This window comes from Epinephelus moara, chromosome 22, assembly GCF_006386435.1.
Source record: "Epinephelus moara isolate mb chromosome 22, YSFRI_EMoa_1.0, whole genome shotgun sequence".
Classification (NCBI taxonomy): Eukaryota; Metazoa; Chordata; class Actinopteri; order Perciformes; family Serranidae; genus Epinephelus; species Epinephelus moara.
This window is the reverse complement of record NC_065527.1, coordinates 14348893-14369658: the sequence shown is the minus strand read 5'-3', so window position 1 is coordinate 14369658 and position 20766 is coordinate 14348893. Positions and strand designations below refer to the sequence as shown.

At 43.4% G+C, this 20766-nt stretch overlaps 1 protein-coding gene across 1 annotated transcript in view; it reads right to left on the bottom strand.

Moving 5' to 3' along the window:
• rftn1a (raftlin, lipid raft linker 1a) overlaps positions 1-20766 on the bottom strand; it is a 30234-nt gene that overhangs the window by 3487 nt on the left and 5981 nt on the right. The window contains exons 2-9 of the mRNA XM_050034566.1: positions 20144-20295; positions 10241-10424; positions 7049-7157; positions 3745-4513; positions 2503-2706; positions 1326-1435; positions 979-1082; positions 196-271 (exon numbers count right to left, since the gene is read on the bottom strand). Coding sequence (XP_049890523.1) covers positions 196-271; positions 979-1082; positions 1326-1435; positions 2503-2706; positions 3745-4513; positions 7049-7157; positions 10241-10424; positions 20144-20291 — 1704 coding nt within the window. The 5' untranslated portion in view covers positions 20292-20295. The remainder of the gene's footprint in view (positions 1-195; positions 272-978; positions 1083-1325; positions 1436-2502; positions 2707-3744; positions 4514-7048; positions 7158-10240; positions 10425-20143; positions 20296-20766) is intronic.

The following is a 20766-nucleotide window of genomic DNA, read 5'->3' as shown; positions in this document are numbered from 1 at the left end:
TCCTGTACAGTTTGAGGTCGACTCTTTGCCTATTATTAGACTTCTCCGGAGCGGTTTTGTATTTGCTGTACATCCCATATTTAGCAACACAACTTTTTAATGGCACCCTCTGTGACATAAAGCCACGTATCCTAAAGGCACAACAGACACAAGTGACAGATTTGCTGCGAAGATGGAAGACATAGGGGAACAAACCTTGAAGTCTTTTCTCTTGCGCTGCAAAATGGGTCTCTGAAGGAAGAGGATCTGCTTGGTCGACAAACTCCCATCACTGCGGAAAGAAAAGAGCAGCACTTTTCACTGCTGTTACCTGTTATGTTATAATCTGAGGATCTCGCCGCATGTATTGAAATCCAGATTCTGTGGTTCGCAAAGTGACAGGTTACAAGACAACAGCACATCAGCAATTGTGTTTTTTGTTCGCAGCTCCGGCTGACTTCAAAAGTGGTTTCATGTTGAGATGAGCATAGGTATGACTGTGATTCGTCAGATCTCGAAACCATCTGTCCTGTCAGTCCTGATCCCAAAAAGAACGTGACAGGCAGTGTCTTAGACGAAAGACGAATGACTCTTTAATCAACAAAGCAGTAATTAGTCCTTAGGCTGTGTTATTTTAAGTGTTAGAATATATGGGTAGAAAGAAATCGTTTCAACATCACATTTTTTGATCGGTTTATTATTGCCTGAATCCATATAAATTTATCCACAGCAAACTCCCTGCCTGATCAGCAAACTTTCTGTTGCTGCCATTACAGATTAGACTCATCCCACTGTGAACCCTGGCGCTAGGGCGCTGCTGCAGCTGCTACTGAATGTACTGTCCCTTTCTGCCACCAGTTCGTCTCTGCATACAAAAATACATCATAATCACATTGGGAGAGAAGCATATCCTCCGAGCCCTAATGAAATAGAAAGTAAACGTAGAGGACAGGTGAGTTTATGGTTGTATTAGTGGTATCTTGGGGTGTAGTTTTGTACCTGTTGGTCTTGACAATTGGTGTGGGTAACACACACATCAGCCTCCATCCATACGGAGCCAGAGACTGGAGCAAGGGGATGTAGTCCGTCTTCACCACAACACCCTGAGCAGGAGAGCAAGACGGAGAATCACTCAGATAAATACAGTGCAAACACACACAGGGAACAAAAACATTACAGCACCCATGCAGGTAAGCAAATTTAAGCTCAGCCACAGGCGCACGCGCTTCTTTCCTTCATCTCCACTCTTATGTAATGTTTGACAGAAAACAGCTTAAGCCTTCAGTCACAAAGGATTTTTCAAAGTGCACAGCTTCACCAGGGTATTAAAAACTCAAAAGACCCACATCAACAACGGTCCACTGCTCAACCACGATAGCATCGTAGGAGGTGCTCGTGGTCTCTTCTGATGAGCTCTGGAAGATGAACACACTATCCACAGATGAAACCCCATTGTCTGGAGAAACAGGACAAATTAGAGACAGGGTCAGATAAACGGAGGAGGATGTATGTGAGTTACAAGCTCATCTCCACTCTCCAATCTCTCACTATTGATCCCCTCTGCTCCCTTTGGCTTAAGCCTACTTATTCCATGGGTGACTGAACAGTGATTTATGGTATAAGCCGTGGACTCATGGCACGTCACTCCATGCATATCATCCATTACCCAGCAGCGGAGCAGAGATCTACAGCCTGAGCTGCTTTTCCTCTTGTCAGGAACTAGTGGAACCAGTGAACAGTGAGGAGGTATGGTGATACAGTAACTTAAAGCAGCAACAATCAATATCTCTGCAGTCCCCCATAGCTTAACGGAGCATTTTAGCTTCTTTCAGCTTATTGTTTTGGTTTTTTTACTGTTTTGGTTGAGTCTTACTGTTCTTATCAACCTGTGTCAAGCTGTCGATCAACGACCAAGATTCCATCGGGAGCTATTCTACAAGGACGCAACCATTCATTTTGCCGTGCGACTTGGCACTCATGATCAGACTGAAGTTGCACACTTCATGGTACATTTGGCACTTTATTTGTGATTTTTCATGCTCCAAACTGTTTCAATGTATGACTGAGAGGTGGAAGTTACAGTGGCCGACGAAGGCAAACACATGACAACAGCCCAAATCATTTCCATTTACAGAAACGTGCTGCAGCTTCAGAACAATCCAATTAAAAAACACATCGAACAAAACAAACACAACAACAGAAATGTGCTACATGGTGCAGAAAGCCAAAACAAACTTCAGAGGTTTGTGTGTTTTTGGTTTTGCATTGTATTTTCAGAGTCTTTGCTACTACTGTATTTGTTTTGGCTTTCTGCAGCATGTCTTTTCATTTGATTCCATTGTCGTATTTGTTTTAGATTTTCATTTGTGTTTGTGTGTTGGCATCTTTTCTGAAGCTGCAGCACATGTCTCTGAATGGAAATGTTTTGGGCCTTTGTAACGCCTTTGCGCTTGTCACCCACCCTACCAAGTGTTTCAGAAATGACAATCAGCAACAGTTCATTTCTATGGCCAAGAAACATACCATTATCATCCCCAAGGTGGAAAAACCCGTCAATGAGGTGCGCACCGCTGGTGAAATGCTGAGTCATGTGGTCGAGCCAGTGTGTGTCAACCTCTGTGATTAGCCCTGCTTCCTTTTGTACTTGCAGTGGCACCCTGAGTGAGTAGAACCTCAGAGAGGTGTTCATCTCCCCTGTGTGGTTGTACAAGGCAAACAGCTGCATCCCTACAGGCACACAAGCAGAAAAGGACAATTGGACACCAAACAGAATTTTGAATAATAATGACTAATACCTACAGCTTAAAGCAAGACAGATTTAAGACGTTTTAATGCCACTTGGAATCAAATTTTACAAATTCTACTGTAAGCAAAATTCAAGAAAAAAGCAACATAAATAAACATCAATTACTTAGAGTTAGGGATTATTTTACTCAAATGTTTGTTGTAGCATACATGTGACTTTTTGTTTCAGTGAAAATGTAAGATGATCTACTTAAAATGCTGAAAAAGTTTCTAGAGTGGGACACATAAAAAACAATTAACATATTATATGTTTCTCACATAACTTTGTAATTTATGTTTCCCACTCTGCATGTGGGATTCCACTAGTTTGATTCCCACTCTGTTGAGTTTGAAAAACTTTTCGCATAAAATACACTGAGCCTTTTGTTCATAACCTTGTATCAGTTTCAGCCATGCCACAAAATCTTAAAAGAAAACTTCTTCATGTCGTCCAGGGTGTGAATTTGCGTTTTCTAGGATGTTGAAGGCATGACCCACCCTACTCCCCCTCTGATTGGCAAGTACTCATTGCCTTTGTTTGCTGGTTTGGTTAGGTTTAGGCAAAAGGAGTGAGACGGGTTTGGGTGAGGGTAAGAATGTCGGGGTAAACAGAGTATAGCAGATCATACCATTGCTATCCAAGGAAACTCAAATTCGCTGCCAGTGTATAGAGACAGCTAGCTAGCAGACAGTGCATCCATCCTGGCCAGAAACAAAATATGAATGTTGTTGATTCCACTATCCTGATCTAGAAGAGGCATTCTCATATTAAGCAATGCCAGAAAAAAACAATTCATAAAATCCTACTTTCCATGTCTCAGCATTCTTAAGACTTTTGAAATTTGACATTATCATACCAATAGAGGCCTTATTTTTAGATTAATGGATTCAACGATTCTCATCTGTTTTTAAGGATTTGAGGGAACCGTGAATGATAATTTGTCTCATGACCCAACTACAAACAGGAAACTGGTTACTTACTACCCTGCGCTGGTGGTGAAGTTGCATTCTTGTCTTTCTCAGAACCCTTGAGTCGTATATGGTTGTTGTTGTGTGTCGTCACTCTGCTTTGCCCATCTGTGCAGGCAGAGCTGGACTTTCTTTCATGGTCTCGATCCAGTTCTGGAGAGCTGGGCCAGCTCTCAGAGCTTGAACTTTGTCTCTCTCTCTGGTTGGAAAGGTTAAAGTGTTTCTCTGTGGATTCTGTGAGGTCTGGTAGATGGCCCCTCTGGTGTCTGATCATACCTGCAGGTTCTGGAGGGCTGGGACACACCTGGTTCCCCTGGGCTTCTGCTGGGGTTTGATTCGGACCCCAATGAACTGTGTCTGAACTGGGTTTCCTGTGATGTTGAGGCTGGTTCGCTGATTCTAGTGACTCTTTAAGGCTCACCTGTAGGTTCTGGATGTGCTCACTGGACTCATCTTGGTTAAACTCTAAACTTTGGATGGGTTTCCGAGGACTGAAATCCGGTTCTCTTGTCTTGTGCTCATGTGTGTTTCGTTCTACACTTTCATGATCTAACTCGTCAAGTTCAAAGTGGCGATGGTCAGGCTCTGTGTCATTATGACGTGGCTCTGTGGGATCTGTCGGGCTGGTGTTGGCGCTGAAGGGGTGTCGACGTATGGGCGAAGGGCTTGAATGTAAGGAGGACAGCTCTTCAGGGTCCCAATGCCCCAGATAACTGGGACCTCCACCTGGCTGCTGTAGAAAGCCCACAAACATCACCCCTTGCTCTGCTACATCCTGGATCTGCAGGTGCGGCATACGTTCACACAATGAAATCTATTAGGATATATTTTGAGTGATGCATGAATAAAAATGTCATTCACAGCACCACAAATAAATTTGCACGGTCTCTTCTACTACAGTCAGACAAACAAAGCCTCATTTAAACACAAACAAAGGCTGACGTACGCACAGTAGATATTCTGCAAAATAACAACCTACCTAATCATCTGCAAAGATCAAATATTCAAATGACAAAAGGACCTCATTATCTCAACGCATCCGTGTGTGTACGCATGTGACAGCGTGTGTGTTTGTGTATGTGTGTGCCGCTCCCTCCCATGGAGCTCTGGTGGTTAATTGTCAGTTGATATTTGGGCTGACAGTTTTAGACAGGCTCAATGGGAGAGAAATCAGATTGCAAACTACCACCAAACAATAATAAGACACATCCTTCCCCATTACCCACTACTTTTGACACTTCACTCATCCATACACACACACACACATAACATATATTAACAGTCTCTCTATTACCAACCCGACACGCTCGCAATTACAGGAAGTCTCACAGTTTTATCTGATAAGCATGTCCGGAGACAGATTGAGAGTGGGTGGGATAGCGGGTGCTGGAGAAAGAAATATAGAATTTAAAAACTGCACACACACACACACACTAGCCTGTCACTCTGTCTGCCCGGTACCGCTCCTGGGTTCTTATCTCGAACTCTCTCTGGCAGCTTGTGATCTGATTGGTTATTCATGTCACGCTGCCGGAGCCTATCACATTATACACAGTGATGTGCATTTCCATCCAATCAGGTTTCCCTTTGTGCTCGATGGGTGTTCAGATGCAAATCTATTCAATAGAGCACATTTTCATTTCCCATTGTAGGACTGTTGGAGAATTCATGAGCAGAGAGACTGAAAGTGAGTTTTACAGCTGATAAATGCCAGTGATGACGCAGTGTTTGGCAGGGTATCTTAGGGTTAAGTCTGTCTCATTATAGTTTACCATACCTTCTGTCACCTTCTATTCATTATACTCCTTCTGTCTCCTAGTTACACGGTGGTGAGCAGTGTCACAGGAGGCGCAACTAGTGGGAATCTGGTATGTTTTGCTGATCTTTTTCCTTCATCTATTTTTCAGAGGCAGGGGTTACCATATGGCACAGACAAGCAATAATAGGCAGTTGCCTGTAGCCCTTTGAGCCCCGTAATGTTTCCTTCACTGTCACAGCAGTGTTGCGCCAACATGAGAGGCACACACGAACACAAGTACACAGCATGAACAGGAAGGAGGGGTGGACTCTAAAAAGCATCCACTGATTAACACTACCTATAGCGCTGTCAGACAAGCAGAGACAAACTGCAGGCAACAGAGGTCGGCTAAGCTCACTTCTTTCTAACTCAGTCACATTAAAACTTGTCGTCTTCAGCGCCAACTGATGCTGACTCAAATGACATTGCGTGACTCAACCAATAAAAAATAGTGTGGAGAACAACTGGCAGCGAACTGGGCTTTTAATGCCACAGCAATCCCACGCCTCATGTTACCTTGTGAGAAAAAAGAGCACTGGTATCAAATCTACAACTGCAAATAACCGAAGCTGAGGTATTGGAATCAGTATTGAGGGGGAAAAGTTGGATCAGTGCATCCCTAGTATTCTGCCACAAATAACAAGTGTTGATTTAAAATGTTTTCGTTGTCTGTTTTGACACATTCAGTGCATAAACAGTCTTACATATGGACGAGTAGGGTGCAACTCAATGGACTGCACAAGCCGAGTTCAAGCACATGCGCTTGCCTAGGCACACTTCTCTTATCCGTAAGTCTTTGTTAGAGAAGTACTGAGCATATGACTGGATGAATGAGACTTGGATTAAACTGCAGGAGTTGTGTGAGAGTTTGCAAATGTTGCAAATGTTCTGATATAGTTTATCGCTTGTTAAACATGCCCCCCCCTTTAATTCAATTCATCAAGAATGTTCACTGTTTTTGGATTCTTCGTTTACCATGGAGTAGGGTTGGGTACTGAAACCCAGTGCCAATGCATCATCAGTTCCTGTATGACTGGTACCAACCAGACTGAATCATAACATAGCTTTCAGTGCTTTAATTTTGGTACTCAATTATGTGAGGAGTGAGTGTCGAAGGGAGAAAGCAAGCAAGCTAGTGTGTGCTGAAACCGGTGACAGTGAGGCTGCAGCGACCGGAGTATGAAGTGAAACATAGCAGTGCAATGCGTGTACAATTTGCCAGTGAATAATGCTACAGCTTCTCAAGACCCAAGCCGAGTTCCCATGTTTTGCTTTCAGGCCAACCCTACCGTGGAGCCATGCGATAAAACAGTTTTCTTCACAAATCTAAGGTGACACTTGGTGAGTAACTGATATACAAATAGTCATTTTGTGGATGAAGTATTCCTTCAAAGCCACAATGCACAAAGATCCAATGTGACCTAACCTTGTAGTTACGATAAAAAATATTTATTCTAAAATTATTTTTACCCCCTAGATATAATTTGTAGAACACTGCTTGCAAAATATTGAACTCACCCTCTTGACGTAGCTCTGGATCACTTCTGGGTCAGCAGCCTGGTGACCTGCCACACACACATCTGTCTCCAGACGGTGTCTTGCCCACCTCAGTTGGCTTTTCTCAGAACTACAGTGTGAGAAATGAAATTATTTAAACAAATATTTTGTAGAAAACATCAATCAGGTGTCATTTAGTTCAGTCCAATTCTGCTCTTATGAACCAGAGAAATGTCAAATGTTCTCATATGTTACATTACATTTCTTTTAGCTTGGTTTCCTGTCCATTATCACCAGAGTTCCAGCTCCATCACCCAGTAACATTACAGTCTAAATGAGATTCTGGCTGACATGCTCATGTTCACGAGCACTCATTGACCCAGAATGATCACAGCAGAAGCATAATGTCAGTTCTGGTACAGGCTGAATTTTCCATTTAAAGGGAGCACACATTCACCACAATCACAATAGACTCATTAGATAGAAAAAGGGACTGAATTTCCTTCTGCAAGACACCATCATAAAAGGAGTATTCAGATACGCCTCTTCAGATTTGGATTGAGGTCAGTGGGAAGGCCGTGGTAATATCTTGTGCTCTGAGGCGTGAGTGACATTCTCAGCTAGATTTGAAACAGTAGATCTGTCAGATTTTTTTTGCTTTCATTTTTAGGGTTTTTGATGAAAGGGGATGGCGGCGATGTGGAGATAAAAGGCGGAGTTACAGGGGACAGAGGGGGGGTGAGGAGGACAAAAGAAAAAGGGGGACGGCCATCACTGAAGAAAGCAGATGAAAGGATGGAGAGATGGTTTCTCTCTTTCAGCGCACCGTTCCCCTCTGGCGAGCGCTGATGATGCAATCAGCCGTCTCCACGGTGACAGGTGCCAGGAAGCAGCAGGACCACTTGGCAGGAGGGGCATCAAAGGAGCAGCGCGGCACCTGCCTGTGCACTAGAGTGTATGTGTGTCGGTGTTTGTGCGTGAGTGAGTGTGTGTACAATATGCTATTCCTTGAATTCGCATTACAAAGAGGACACAGTACGTGGCAGGATGCCCAAAACTGTTGGCTAAGCAAAGTAACTCCTTTAATTGCAAAGAGTAAGTGACAACATATGGCTGTCTGAGTGAAAAGCCACAAAGATTGATCCACAGGGGTCTCCGTCTCTGCACAATAGAGACATTTCTTCATCCAAATTATCATAAAGTTCCGTTAGCTAATGTCAAATATGTTGGAGGGAGTGTAGATCATTTGATGTCTTATAGATCACTCACATGTTTGAAAACGTCAGAAAATAACTGTGTTTTAGGAAATGGTATATAAAGTGCAACAACAAATACTACAGTATAAGATCCCTGAGTTATATGGTACTTTATCTCTGAAGACATTTTATTACAAAGCAATATTTGGTTAAAATAATTTTAAGAACAAATAAATAAGACTAAGAGCCACGCTAATGTCAAACATGCAAACACTCACAATGACAATGCTAACATGCTGCACCTACCGAAAGACTCAATAGCTGATGCACAGTCGAGTTACATGTGTCATACCCCATAGCTCCTCCTGGGGTGCACGGGGTCAGAGACCATTTCCCTGCTTCAGTTTAATAAACACCAAGCACAGCTGAGGTTGCTAGAAACTAGTTAGTAGTCTTTTGACTGGATGATGGCGCTACATGAAAAGTTAAGGGATCACCAAAGTCATAACAATTCAACCTGAGGAGGACATGAACGCATGAATGGTTGATTACTTTGACCTCTTGGAAGCACGAGATGAAAGGTTGGGGGATTACCAAAGACAGTAGGATTCATCCTCTGGAAGCCATGAATATGTGTGTGCTAAACTTTATCACACTGTTGAGATATTCCAGTCTGGAACAAAGGGGTCAATGCCATCCAGAGCCATGCCGCTAGCATAGCTACTGCCATTATGAGGAATTGGAGGAAAATAAGAACCAATAGCTAGGAATTATTGAAGACAGCTACTCAAGGGGATACTTTGCCAATTTTCAACCAGCTTTGTATCATGATATCATCATATTTCTCTCCTAAAATGTCTTCAGAAACAAATTTTAGTGCACTGTTTGACTGTAATACAAGACTTTATGAACAGCAAGTGGGCACAATACCATTTCCTGTATTGTAAAAACAGAGGCTAAAAATACTGACTCTCAACTGTAAAACTAAGCAGCGCTGATCAAATATAAACCAACAGTTGCTGTGTTGCCTATTTCTTGAGTTTTTCAGAGACATATTTTAGGTTACTGTTTAGCTGTAATTTGAGAAGACTTATGACCAGTCGGCCACTTTATTGTTTCCAGTGTCACAACGGTCAAGATGCATCACATCACCCACCAGAAGGAGCATTTACTGGCCCAGTGTGGCATATTGCATTCTGGTAGTTGTCACTTTTCTTTACCTCTAGAGCAAAAGAGAATGCCACAGCCCCTTTTCACTTTTTTTTCTGGTCATGTAGCACCGATTTCAAAATCATCTGCATCTTTCTACAGAATAGACAGCCCAGTGTCATGAAAAGACCATCCTTCCAGCAGTGAAATAACTAAAATGATAAATATTTTAGGGCAGACTGCTTCTAAGATTGAGAAAATTGACATTATTCAAGACTCAAATTGGAATGGAGCTACAAATGTATCCACCAAAAGGACTCCTCTGCATACATGTACATGGTGTTTGGAGCAGATGTGTCAATAACTTCCACGATAAGATGCTGAGAATAAAGCTCAGCTTGCATGCTGTACAGAGCTGATAGTGGGGAGGTTATGACAATAATGTTCCACTGAATTATGACTGTGAATATTGTAGTTTTTAACCAGAGAATAATTGGGTTACAGAGGAGATACACAGCATGCAGTGTAGTCACACAGTACAGTATATTATCATGTACAGTCAAAAGTGAAAGAACTGGGACAGTGAGCTAAAGTTAGACAATTTTTTTTGTGGCTGACTCATCGGCAATTAATTTTACATCAAGAGAAAAGAGGTGAGGTGCAGAATTTTGCTTGTGGTAATGGGTCTCAATTGGCTTCCATGTCAAAACAATGAAGTTGCAAAAGCTGCTCCCTTCTAAGTACTGTCTAACTCTGGCTGCAAATGAACCATCTCATTTATCTTAATCAATCTGCCACATAAATCCATACAGTCAATCTATTTAAGTGGCACTCCTGCTGAAGACAAGGGTGTGTTTAGTTTGTGTACCTTGGCATCTCTCGGACCAGCACGGCCCGGTGCAGCTGCCGCTGGATGTGTGCATGACGAGGACCGCAAGGATGGACAAAGGGGTGGACGGCGACCAGGACAAAACCCTGTGCGTAGAGCTCCCTGACCTGAACTGGTAGCTCTCTGACAGAGGAGAGACAAAGCACGGATGACACCGGCACCTCTGGAGGGAGAACGGGTGAGAGGGGATGGAGGAAAAACATGGTTAGACAAGAAGGGGTAATGGGAAATGGTCAACACATGGACATGACGGGTTGCAGAAGAGGCAGGGGAAATAGTAGAGGAGTGGAGAAAAGCTGGAACAAAGAGAAAGAGGGAGGAAAAAATAAGGGGAAAGAGGAAGAGGGACAAAGGGTGTGAAGAAACAAAGACCGAGCATGTTTCATTATGATAATTCTCCCTGAACAACAACACATGGCATCTTCACGCTAAATCTGAAACTAATTACACCAGAACTATTAGCCTCTGTCCTCACTGTCACCAGCAGTCTGGCTTTTTGGAAAACACACATGCAGACACACACATGCATGCTGGAAACACACACTCATCCATATCACAGGCACAGATTAACACAGTTTTGCCTATACAATCAGGCAGTTGAGTATAGTTAGAAATGCACACACACACATACATCAAAAGGTTGGAAAGACAATGCTATCACATTGCCTGTTGGGCGTGTGGTATTAGCAGCAATCACTAACACAGAGCCGGTTCCCTTATTAACAAACACAATGGGAAGAAAACCCCTTTACTTCAGTGGAAATGGTTAGCGGAGCTTATCGTATGGGAGCAAACTGTCACAGCAAATCCACCAGGGAGAGCGCAATGTTTGTGAGAACCGCCCTCTCAGGGTCGGTGCATTGTAGTAAAGCTCCCTCTCTGTTCACGGGGCTTTTAAGGGAACACGTGCACGTATGGCTGTGTGTTGCTGAATCGCTGAGTGAAGCCAGGTGTGTGTGAGAAAGAGAGAGAGAGGGGAGCGTGGAAAAAGAGATGAGAGAAGTGAAGAAAAGGGAGACACAGAAAGAGAGAGGCAGTTAGCAGTGCCGGAGAGGGAGGGAGAGAGAGCAGAGAGATGAGGCTGTCTGTTTGTGCCTGAATGCTTGTCATCCTTTCCCATTCAATCTCATTTGCATGGGTCTGGAGAAGAGAAAATAACCTGAATAAATTAACTAGACCCACACAAAAACACACACACACACGCACACACAGAGGGAGAAAAAAAAAAGATGTGCAAGCCATCTCATTTTCAATTTGTTCTCCATCATCTGGCGTGTTCACACATACACACACACGCAAACATACACATGCGAGAGGCTGGCCAGCATGCTAGGATACAAGCACGTGAACACACACTCTCCTGACTCCCATCACAGTTAAAACAATGGGAGAAAAACTCCCTGAGAAAATACGACCATCACATCATCTTGGCATAACTGCTTGGAACCATGAGAGCCTTTCATCAAGCAAACACTTAAACGGGTGTCTGTGGGGACTTATCAAAAGCAGTACAGTGATGATAATAATAATAACAGCTGGAGACTGGGGTGGGGTGGCGGTGGGGGGATAACAACGATCCTTTCACCGTAAACAGTCATTAGCTGTCATTAGCTGTGCACGGCTGGCACTCACCCACCGACAAGACGCGGGCAAGGCATCGCAGCTAATTCAGGCAAGGCATACAGAAGTTATTAGAGTGTTATGCAGCGCTTTAGGCTGGGAAGCGACTTCATTTATACTGTCTGCCACAGTGGGATTTAAAGGGAGGCTGCAATTCCGCTCCAGAATGGGAACATGGGAACGGCTCAGGGGCACAAAAGCCGGGTGGAGTTTTATAGTGCCAGCTAGTAAGGGGCAGGGTTGTGTAGTGTTAGGAGTATGCAAAAGTGTGTGTGTGTGAGCATGAATCTTTAAAGGAGTACTTTACCCCTCTAATGAACATGTGTATATTAATTACTTACCCTGTGTTATGCTGAATTGAAAAACTGTTTTTCTCGCATGCTCCGGTGAACGAAGAATCCAAAAACAGAGAAAATTCAACAACAATAAAACTATATCAAAACATTTGTCTACAAACTCTCATGTAGCTCAGGCAGTATAATCCAAGTCTCATTCATCCAGTCATATGCTCAGTACTTCCCAAACAGACAGCCCTTAACTATGGGAAGCTGGACTTCAAGTGAAAGTTATCCGTGCTCTCTTCAAAGCCAGACTCCATTGACAAAAACAGTCATTTTACCTTGCTGAACACGGGAGCTGCTGGTCTACCACTGCCTAATCTCTATAAATAGGTATCTGAATATGTATATATAATCTGTAGGCAATGGTATAACATTTGGGTTTCCTTTTGCAGTCCGTGTAGTATTGACCAATCCCATTCAAGTGTCAGGTAAACAGTCTGGGTGGAGAAGCAAAATGCATGGGCCAAAATGCAATCTCTGAACCCACTGGCTTTTGACAATGATCCACCTTTACATTAACCTTTGATTTTAGTATCTGCATTCATATGCAAATATCTGTTTATAGAGATAGGCTGAAATAACTGGTGCATGGAAGAGGAAGTCTTGGTATGAATAACTGGAAGAGAGCACAAGTTTCACTTTGAGTTCACTTCCGAATCTGGAAGGGCTGTCTCTTTGGGAAGACTTACTGAGCGTACAACTGGATAAATGACTTGGATTATACTGCATGAGTTGTGTGATGGTTTGTAAACATGTTTTTATATAGTTTTGCGGTTTAAATGTGGACCCTTTTTGCTTAAATTCATCAAGACGTCTTTGTTTTTGGATTCTTCGTTCACCAGAGGCATGTGAGAAAAACAAGGTTTTCTTCACAAATTCAATTTAACACTGATGTTTTGATGTAGTGAAGTGTTTTTGTGACTTTGAGGATCAGAGAACAGAGGAAGAAGTGGAAGTGTATGCTTGAGGATATATAATAGATTGGAAACATTTGCATCCATACATGCATGTCTAAAAGGGAGATACAGACATCCAAGTTCAAGGGTGCATTGTTTAACGTACACAAGACGCTGCCAAGCGGCTGTTCAGCTGTTGATCCCCCAATCTGCTATTTCCATCTCCACCCCGAAGCTTTGACCACATGACAGCCGCCACGTGTCCCAAGCGACGCCTCACTTTTTGACCCTGGATTTCACAAGCTGAATTCAGAGTTGTGCGAGTCATCCCCCTTTCTGTAGCCGCTTGAAAGGGCTTATTAATTCCTTGTACAAAAAATCCTTGAATTTCTGTGTGTGTACTGTAAAGCATATTCTGTGGTGTATGTGTGCCACTGTATCTCAGCGAGTGTGTATGGGCCATCTCTTTTGCCTGTGTGCATGTGTGAACGGGAAAGAAAGAGTTTGCACTAAGCCTGCTAGGTGATGCATGGGGATTACTACTCACAGCCACCCTCAAGGCTTATCCCTGTGCTTGCTGGAGGTTCACGTTTATTTAAATAGCCTTCTAATGACTTGCAGAGGTTTTAGACAAGGATATGTGCCAAAACAGTGACTATAAAATAATCAGCTTCCTGAAGCCAGGAGCTCCCCACTGTTTTCGGAATGCAGCCACGGGGGTTGTGAGAGTTGTTGGTCAGCATCTGAGCTTTGTCAAAATGGGGTCTGAGCTCCTCAGAAGGCCCACTTAAAAGGAAATTTCTGACAATAATGGCTGACGAGTACAGTACAAGCCGGAGAACAAAGTGTGGCACTTAAGGTACATACAGCACCAATGTACATGTGATACTGTGAGCGTGCCGTATTCTCTCCAAGCCCAGTCGCCAGAGGAAAATGTTGGCATTGTACAATTTATTTCAACCATGATCCGTTACATTTGTACATTTCTGATTACATGTGTATGAGCTGACTGGGAGGTGGGGGGGATGGAGGGTGGTGTGACACCTAGGCAAGATGGCTGCCAAGCTGCAGACCACTGTGCAAGACCAACAAAGGACAAAACCTGGTGTTTTTTAGTGACACACTGCGGCATTTCCGACTTTGCTCCCAAAACCTTAGCAAGACATCTGCAGCATGTCAGGTTGATTTTAGCAAGACATCAGCAGCATTTCCAGCAGCAATGTTGCCACCAAAACTGGTTGATTTTTAATGACACATTGCAGCATTTCCAGAAGCAATTTTGTCATCATAACTGGAGTTTTTTAGCGACACATGGCAGCATTTCCAGCCTTGATTGTGGCACCAAAGCTGGGTGTTTTTTGGTGAGACACTGGCAGTATTTCCAGCCATGATTGTGGCACCAAAACTGGGTGTTTTTTTGGTGAGACACCAGTGCACTTCCAGCCGTGCTTTGCGACCGATACTTGGTGTTTATCTTAGCAAGACACTGGCGGCATTTCCAGCAGCAGTTTTTCCACCAAATCTTGTTTTTTCTACGAGATACTGGTGGCATTTACAGCCGTGATTGGGGCACTAAAACCATGCTTTTAAGCTAAAACATGATCTTTCCCTAACCATAACTAGGTAGTTTTTGTGCTTAAACATAACCTCATTTAACCACAGCATTGGTGCAACATAAAGAAACATTAAGGTTCAACATATCTGCTATATACCTGTGGTTTGCAGAAATGTACAATATTTATTTTGGCTATTGGTTTGTATAAGACTGAAAGTGCACAAAGAAATTATCTAGAAAAATGGTTTGAAGTCAGATCAACCATTTCGACAAAAAGAGAGTTTGCCTGGAAAAGTGTGTCAGGCAGCAAAGATCTCGCAAAGTGATGGATTTGTGCTTCGTGCGCTCTCTGAGCCAAATACATCAGATAGGAAAGATGTAGCACATAAGGCAGAGGGAATGTATTAGTCTTTGTCAACAGAGGAAAATATATATCACAGCATCCAGGTGTAGGTTGTGTAGACACACAAGCACAGCAGACATACACCTCCAATCAAAAAAAACTTGCCCACACGTATACAGTAGCAAAAAGCCACACAAGCACACATGCCCACACACGCCGCTGAGCATTAGACACATGTTGTAAGTTTTAATGAGCCGAGTGGGTCTCCGTCTCTGCGGGGTGGCAGAAAGTCATCAGCAGAGTTCAGCTCCTCACTGTCTGCTCCAGAGACCGGCGTTAGTCACGCAGCATCACACCTAACTTACTTCCTCACACATCCTCAGATTCTGACTCCCGCTCGCTCGTTCTCACACCTCCTCGCTCTCGAGACACGCCACTTCCCTCCTCGCTCTAGACCCGACTAATGCTCGCTGGTATCTCTCATTTTTTTATGCGCCATTCATTCTCTCACCCTCTGTTCCCTGTTGCACCTCCTTGACTTATTCTGCCTTTCTACTTTGCTTTTTTCCCCCTCTCCACTCTACCTCTTTTCTGTTCATGCTATGCGCTTTCTTATGCTCATTATCTGAGCACAGCCTCAACACAAAGGAGGGTTAAAATGTCACACCTGGCTGTTACATTTCATACTTGACATTCATGGCGACATGTCAAGGTAACCAATCAATGCTAAAATGGGAATAATGAAGATCATGGCACCTATTGTAAAGGTGCATGTCACGGTACAGCAAATTGGTGAGAGTAATAAGACAGTTCTGGAGAATAAGACATTGGTTTGGAGCTGAAATTCACATAAATGCTCCATGTGTGAAGCGCAGGCCAAATGCCTGAAACACTGAACACATTTTCCCTCATCCTCCCTGTGCTCACCACAGGGTCGCTCTGACCCAGTGTGAGCGAGTCGGGCTTAGTCACACGGAAATATTTCTCAGCTATAGTGCTCCTGCAGTCAGAGCAAAGCTCATAAAACAAAGGCTGACGCTATAATATCAGCAGTACTGTTTCTGGTGAGTTTCATCACTCAGCAGTCAAAGGTCAAGTGACAAACCACGCTGCACTCCTCTTCATTCTCGCTCCTCTTCCAGAGAGCACAACTTAGTTTAATAAACAGCCACCTAGCGTCACATATCTCAGAGTAGTGCCGGCATAGATGTTTGTTTTTCATTACTGTGTAGGAGTCATCAAGTCACGCTGGCAGGGAAATAATATCATTAATGGAAGCCAAATTGAATTAAAGCATGGATTTGACCGTGGGTTTCCTCAATGTCATGGACTGACATACAGATTCCTCTATCTGCCTCCTACACATACACACACACACACACGGACAAACGCACAAATACAAATAAATCCCTTTGCTGGGAATGAGGTCTCTCAATCTCCACAAACAATCAGATAATCCTTCAGGAATCCTTCACTTCTCTTGGTCTCTCTATCACAAATGGAGAGGGGAGAGAGACGGAGAGAGGCAGGCATACACCCACTCACAGCCACACACACACACACACACACACACACACACACATAAACACAATCAATTCACAGTAGCTGTGTTTATCCTAAAATAGAGTATACCCATCTTAAGCAGCTCAGGTGGCGTCAGTGAGTTTACCATATAAATGACCTGCCTGTCGGTTGAAAGATAACACTAACTCTGTTGACTAAAGTGCTATAAAAGTGTTTTGTGTGAGTGTGAATGAGCCGCCATCACTGCTTGTCTGAACAGTGTGTGTGTGTGTGTGTGTGTGTGTGTGTGTGTGTGTGTGCGGTCTTTCTGTATCTATGTGTGTGCCGCTGCTGCCCGTGCGATTAGACAATTTATCTGCTCCTGCCTTCAGCAAAGAGAAAGACGAGCAAATCCTCATGTCTATTGTCTGTTTTGGTCACCACCACCATTCCGAGTTGCCAGATCTCTCTCAGCCAACACTACAGCCTAACCAATTTGCCAAACATAATAGGGCTGGCTGAAAATGAAGCCGACTGGCAAACAGACCATTGCCACTTGGCTGTGGTGTTCTGCCTGCTGTCTGTTACAGTGTTGCATTGGAAAGTCCTCTAAAAAATAAAAAGGACTTCAGTGAGCTACTTGCACCTGCTTCAGCTTGTCGGGTGATGGAGTGCACAGAGCAGGCTTGTAGTAACATTAAGCCATAAGGAAAAGGGGGTGATTTTTTTTTTTTTTATCCACTCTATAACACTATCTGTTCCTCCTCCTCGCCTCTCTCTCCCCTCGCTCCGTCCCTCCCTTCTATCTCTTCGCAGTCCACACCAACACAATAGCAGAATTAGTATTTTTAGTAACCAGATGCCTCTGGAGGATTCTCATCAAACATCCTCAAGATGCCGCGAGCATGCACACACACAAACAAACACCCACACATTATCACTATTTTTCATATTCCCAAAACACACACAACTGTGTTATTGTAACACATCAGCTTTAGTGTATTGTCATTGTGTGAGGCAGAGGTGGGGGGNGGGGGGGGGGGGGGGGGGGGGGGGCGTTGGAGGGCACGGCTACAGCATGCACAATATAGCTGAATCTGAGAATTAGAGAACTCTTTGAACTCCCTGCAACAGGAGCCGCACAAAGACACAACTTCAGCTTATAAGCCACTTTTCGCCCTCAAGATACTTAAAGTATGAAAAAAAAACCCCACACACACACAGTTCCGCAGAGTTGCTGACCTAAACATTTCATTTTAAATGGTTAAAGTTGGAATAGCAACTGTGGCTATTTTACGAGTGGAACACACAAACGCTGTAGCCAGAGTCGAGGATGACGATGCAGAACAGAGTTCAACAGAAAACTTAAGTAAACAAGCGTACCTAAAAAAGAACAAGGTAATCGGTATTTCTTTGAATCATGACCAAATGTGAAGACACATTCCTTGGAGCCTGTCCCCCTGCTGCCAGAGTGGAACTGGGACAAATGTGAATCAGATCTGAATGGAGACTGCCTGCTGCATCTGACGGCCAAGATTTGTTTTGTGTCTGAAATCGCCTCCTCTGTCACTCATTCATTTACTGTTTCCTACTGACAAAATTAACACTCAGTGAGGTGCTCTGCTGTGAGTGATTTCAGACACTTATTAATCATCATCACTTTGTCAGCTAAGGAGCAAAGAAAGCACTGCATTGTGGTATTTTTAGCATAAAATGCTATGTATGGTGCCCCCAGAAATTTTTTTATAGGGGTGGCCAGATGGGGCGACTGAAAATCTCAGGGTGGCACACCAAAACCAAAAGCCATAACTGAATTTCAGGAATTTGCTCATTCTGTTAAGTTTATAGGCCAGTTGAAAAGGATATCAACATGAGCGTTAACAAATTGCATACGGATATAATTTTGGTGTTTTATTTTACAGTTAATTTTACTAATTCTCTGATTTGCATAGACTGCACACTTATACGGATAACATTTTGAGTTTCACAACAATCTTAGCTTAATGTGTTATGTATCTCTGCATACATGTTAAGCCCGGGTCAGACCAAAGACTCATGACGAGACGAGTTGAAACAGTCCACCACTTGCGATGCGTCATTCTGCTTTGTAAAAACTTGCCGGTTCACACCAATGCCACTAGATGAAACAGTGTATCATCTCTATGCAACAACTCTCCGTGCTTATGTTCTGATTTCCAGCTTTTCGGGTTTATTTTGTGGCTGAACATAATTTGTAGCTTCTTAAAATATGAATGAGGATAGTGATAGTGAGATACTGGCTACGGTTGCAGTTGTTGTAGTGATGAGCTGGCAAAAAACAGAAACAAAACGAGCATCAGATGGGCTGTGTTTAAATAAATACGCCACAATAATAAAAATAACCAGCGCCAATTAATCAGGCAATGAGAATGTGTGTGTGTTGGGGGGCATGAGCACATACAGTCCGACACTGGCACACCGTGAGCATGGACGCAGAGGGCTCGGCAGCAACAGAGCACCTGCAGCAGCAAGTAAACACGCCATCTGTGGTCATTCTGACTTGACAAGCTTCACTACAAGCCAACTGGCTGTAGAAACACGTGACCAGCCTTATGTTCTAAAAGAAGCCGCTGGCAATTTGACCAGCTGAGTTGCAGGTGAGCTCATACTGACCAGTTCACACCACTGCAACTTTTCTCTACAACATTCTAAAACCGTTTTGTCTCATTGCGAATCATTGGTCTGAACTGGTCTCAAATAGGCTGGTTGTCCTTTTCCTTAAAAAACAAACAAACATATAGTTTCAGTTTAAAGGACTACATTGATTGTAAGGAACAAAACATTTACTGGGAACAAGCCTTCTCAGGTTTAGGGGAGACTGGTGGGTACCCATGGAACCCATTTTCATTCAGATATTTTGAGGTGAGAGTTCAAGGGACCCCTTTGGAAATGGGCATGAAAGTTGTTCCGTTAAGAAAATGTAGCCTAACTTTGGAGAGTTTTTTAGCCCCCTTGACAAGCTACCATGACAACGCTGGTACCAATGGATGCCTTAGGTTGTCTAGTTTTACTACATAACACTACCTTCATGCTTGGTCAATAGATGAAGGTGCCACAGTCTTTTTAAGACACTTATCGGCCTTTAATTATTTTTGTCGGGGGGACCAGTGGGTGGAGCCAGCAATAGTATCAACGAAGCTACGGCCACCTCTGTTCCCCCCTTAGGGCACCACTGTTAACATCAGCCATGTCATCTTCAATCATCTCAGAGATGAAGGGAATAGGATAATGGAATTTAAAGGAAAATCTGACCATGTGACCATAAATAAAACATTTTCGTGTCTCTGAAAAAAGATACAAAAATATAATGCCCGATTGCCTGATCGCCATCCTTATTTTCTGTGTCTATTATATTTGCTAGAGAAGTGCCACACGAAGAAACAAGTAACACATGAGTATTCCAAGTATGCAAGTGTGGGAGAAGTCAAGTGAAGTCACATGTACATGTCTCTCTGGGTTTCACAAGCCCAACCCAAAAAGGACAAAGGAAAAACTTTGCACATAAATGGGTATATACAACACTGAGTGCTCACAGGAGGACTGTTACAGAGATGATTGACGGTACATGGATAATTTTGTCCATACCTTCTTTTCCCAACAGGAAATCCAGGAAGTGGTAGGTGTAGGCCACGCCCACTTTAGTCTCCACCTGAGGCCTTCGAAGAGTGGAGTAGATATTGCCGGGGCTTCGCCTCTCCTCTGCCTTCCGCAATTTAGGAAGCCTACAACCCATATCTCTGCGATGGAGGAGAGGAGAGGAGAGGAGAGGAGAGGAGAGGAGAGGAGAGGAGAGGACATTAAAAAGCATTAAAAAAAAAGATGGGAGATGAAAGGAGAAAAACAGAGGAAGGTGCTAACAAAGACTCGAGTAGGAGACGTGGAATTGATAGAGTTTCTAAATATACAGAACACATTAGCACTTCCAATAGTGTGTGTGTTATAGTCACACACAAGTATGAGTGCTAGTGCTCACATGCAAGCTCAAGCTGCGGGAAATAATGTGTGTATCTAACTCTCTCTCTCTAACACACACACACACACACACACACACACTGCAATAAAACTGAAATATGAAAGTGTCAACCATTACCTGCTTGGTGGGCTGTGATACGGGCATCTCCTAATCAAATGGGGCTGATTGGGAGCGACATGTTTGATCAGAATGAATTAAAGCAGAAATGAGACCGATTTCCTGCCCTGTCAAGCAA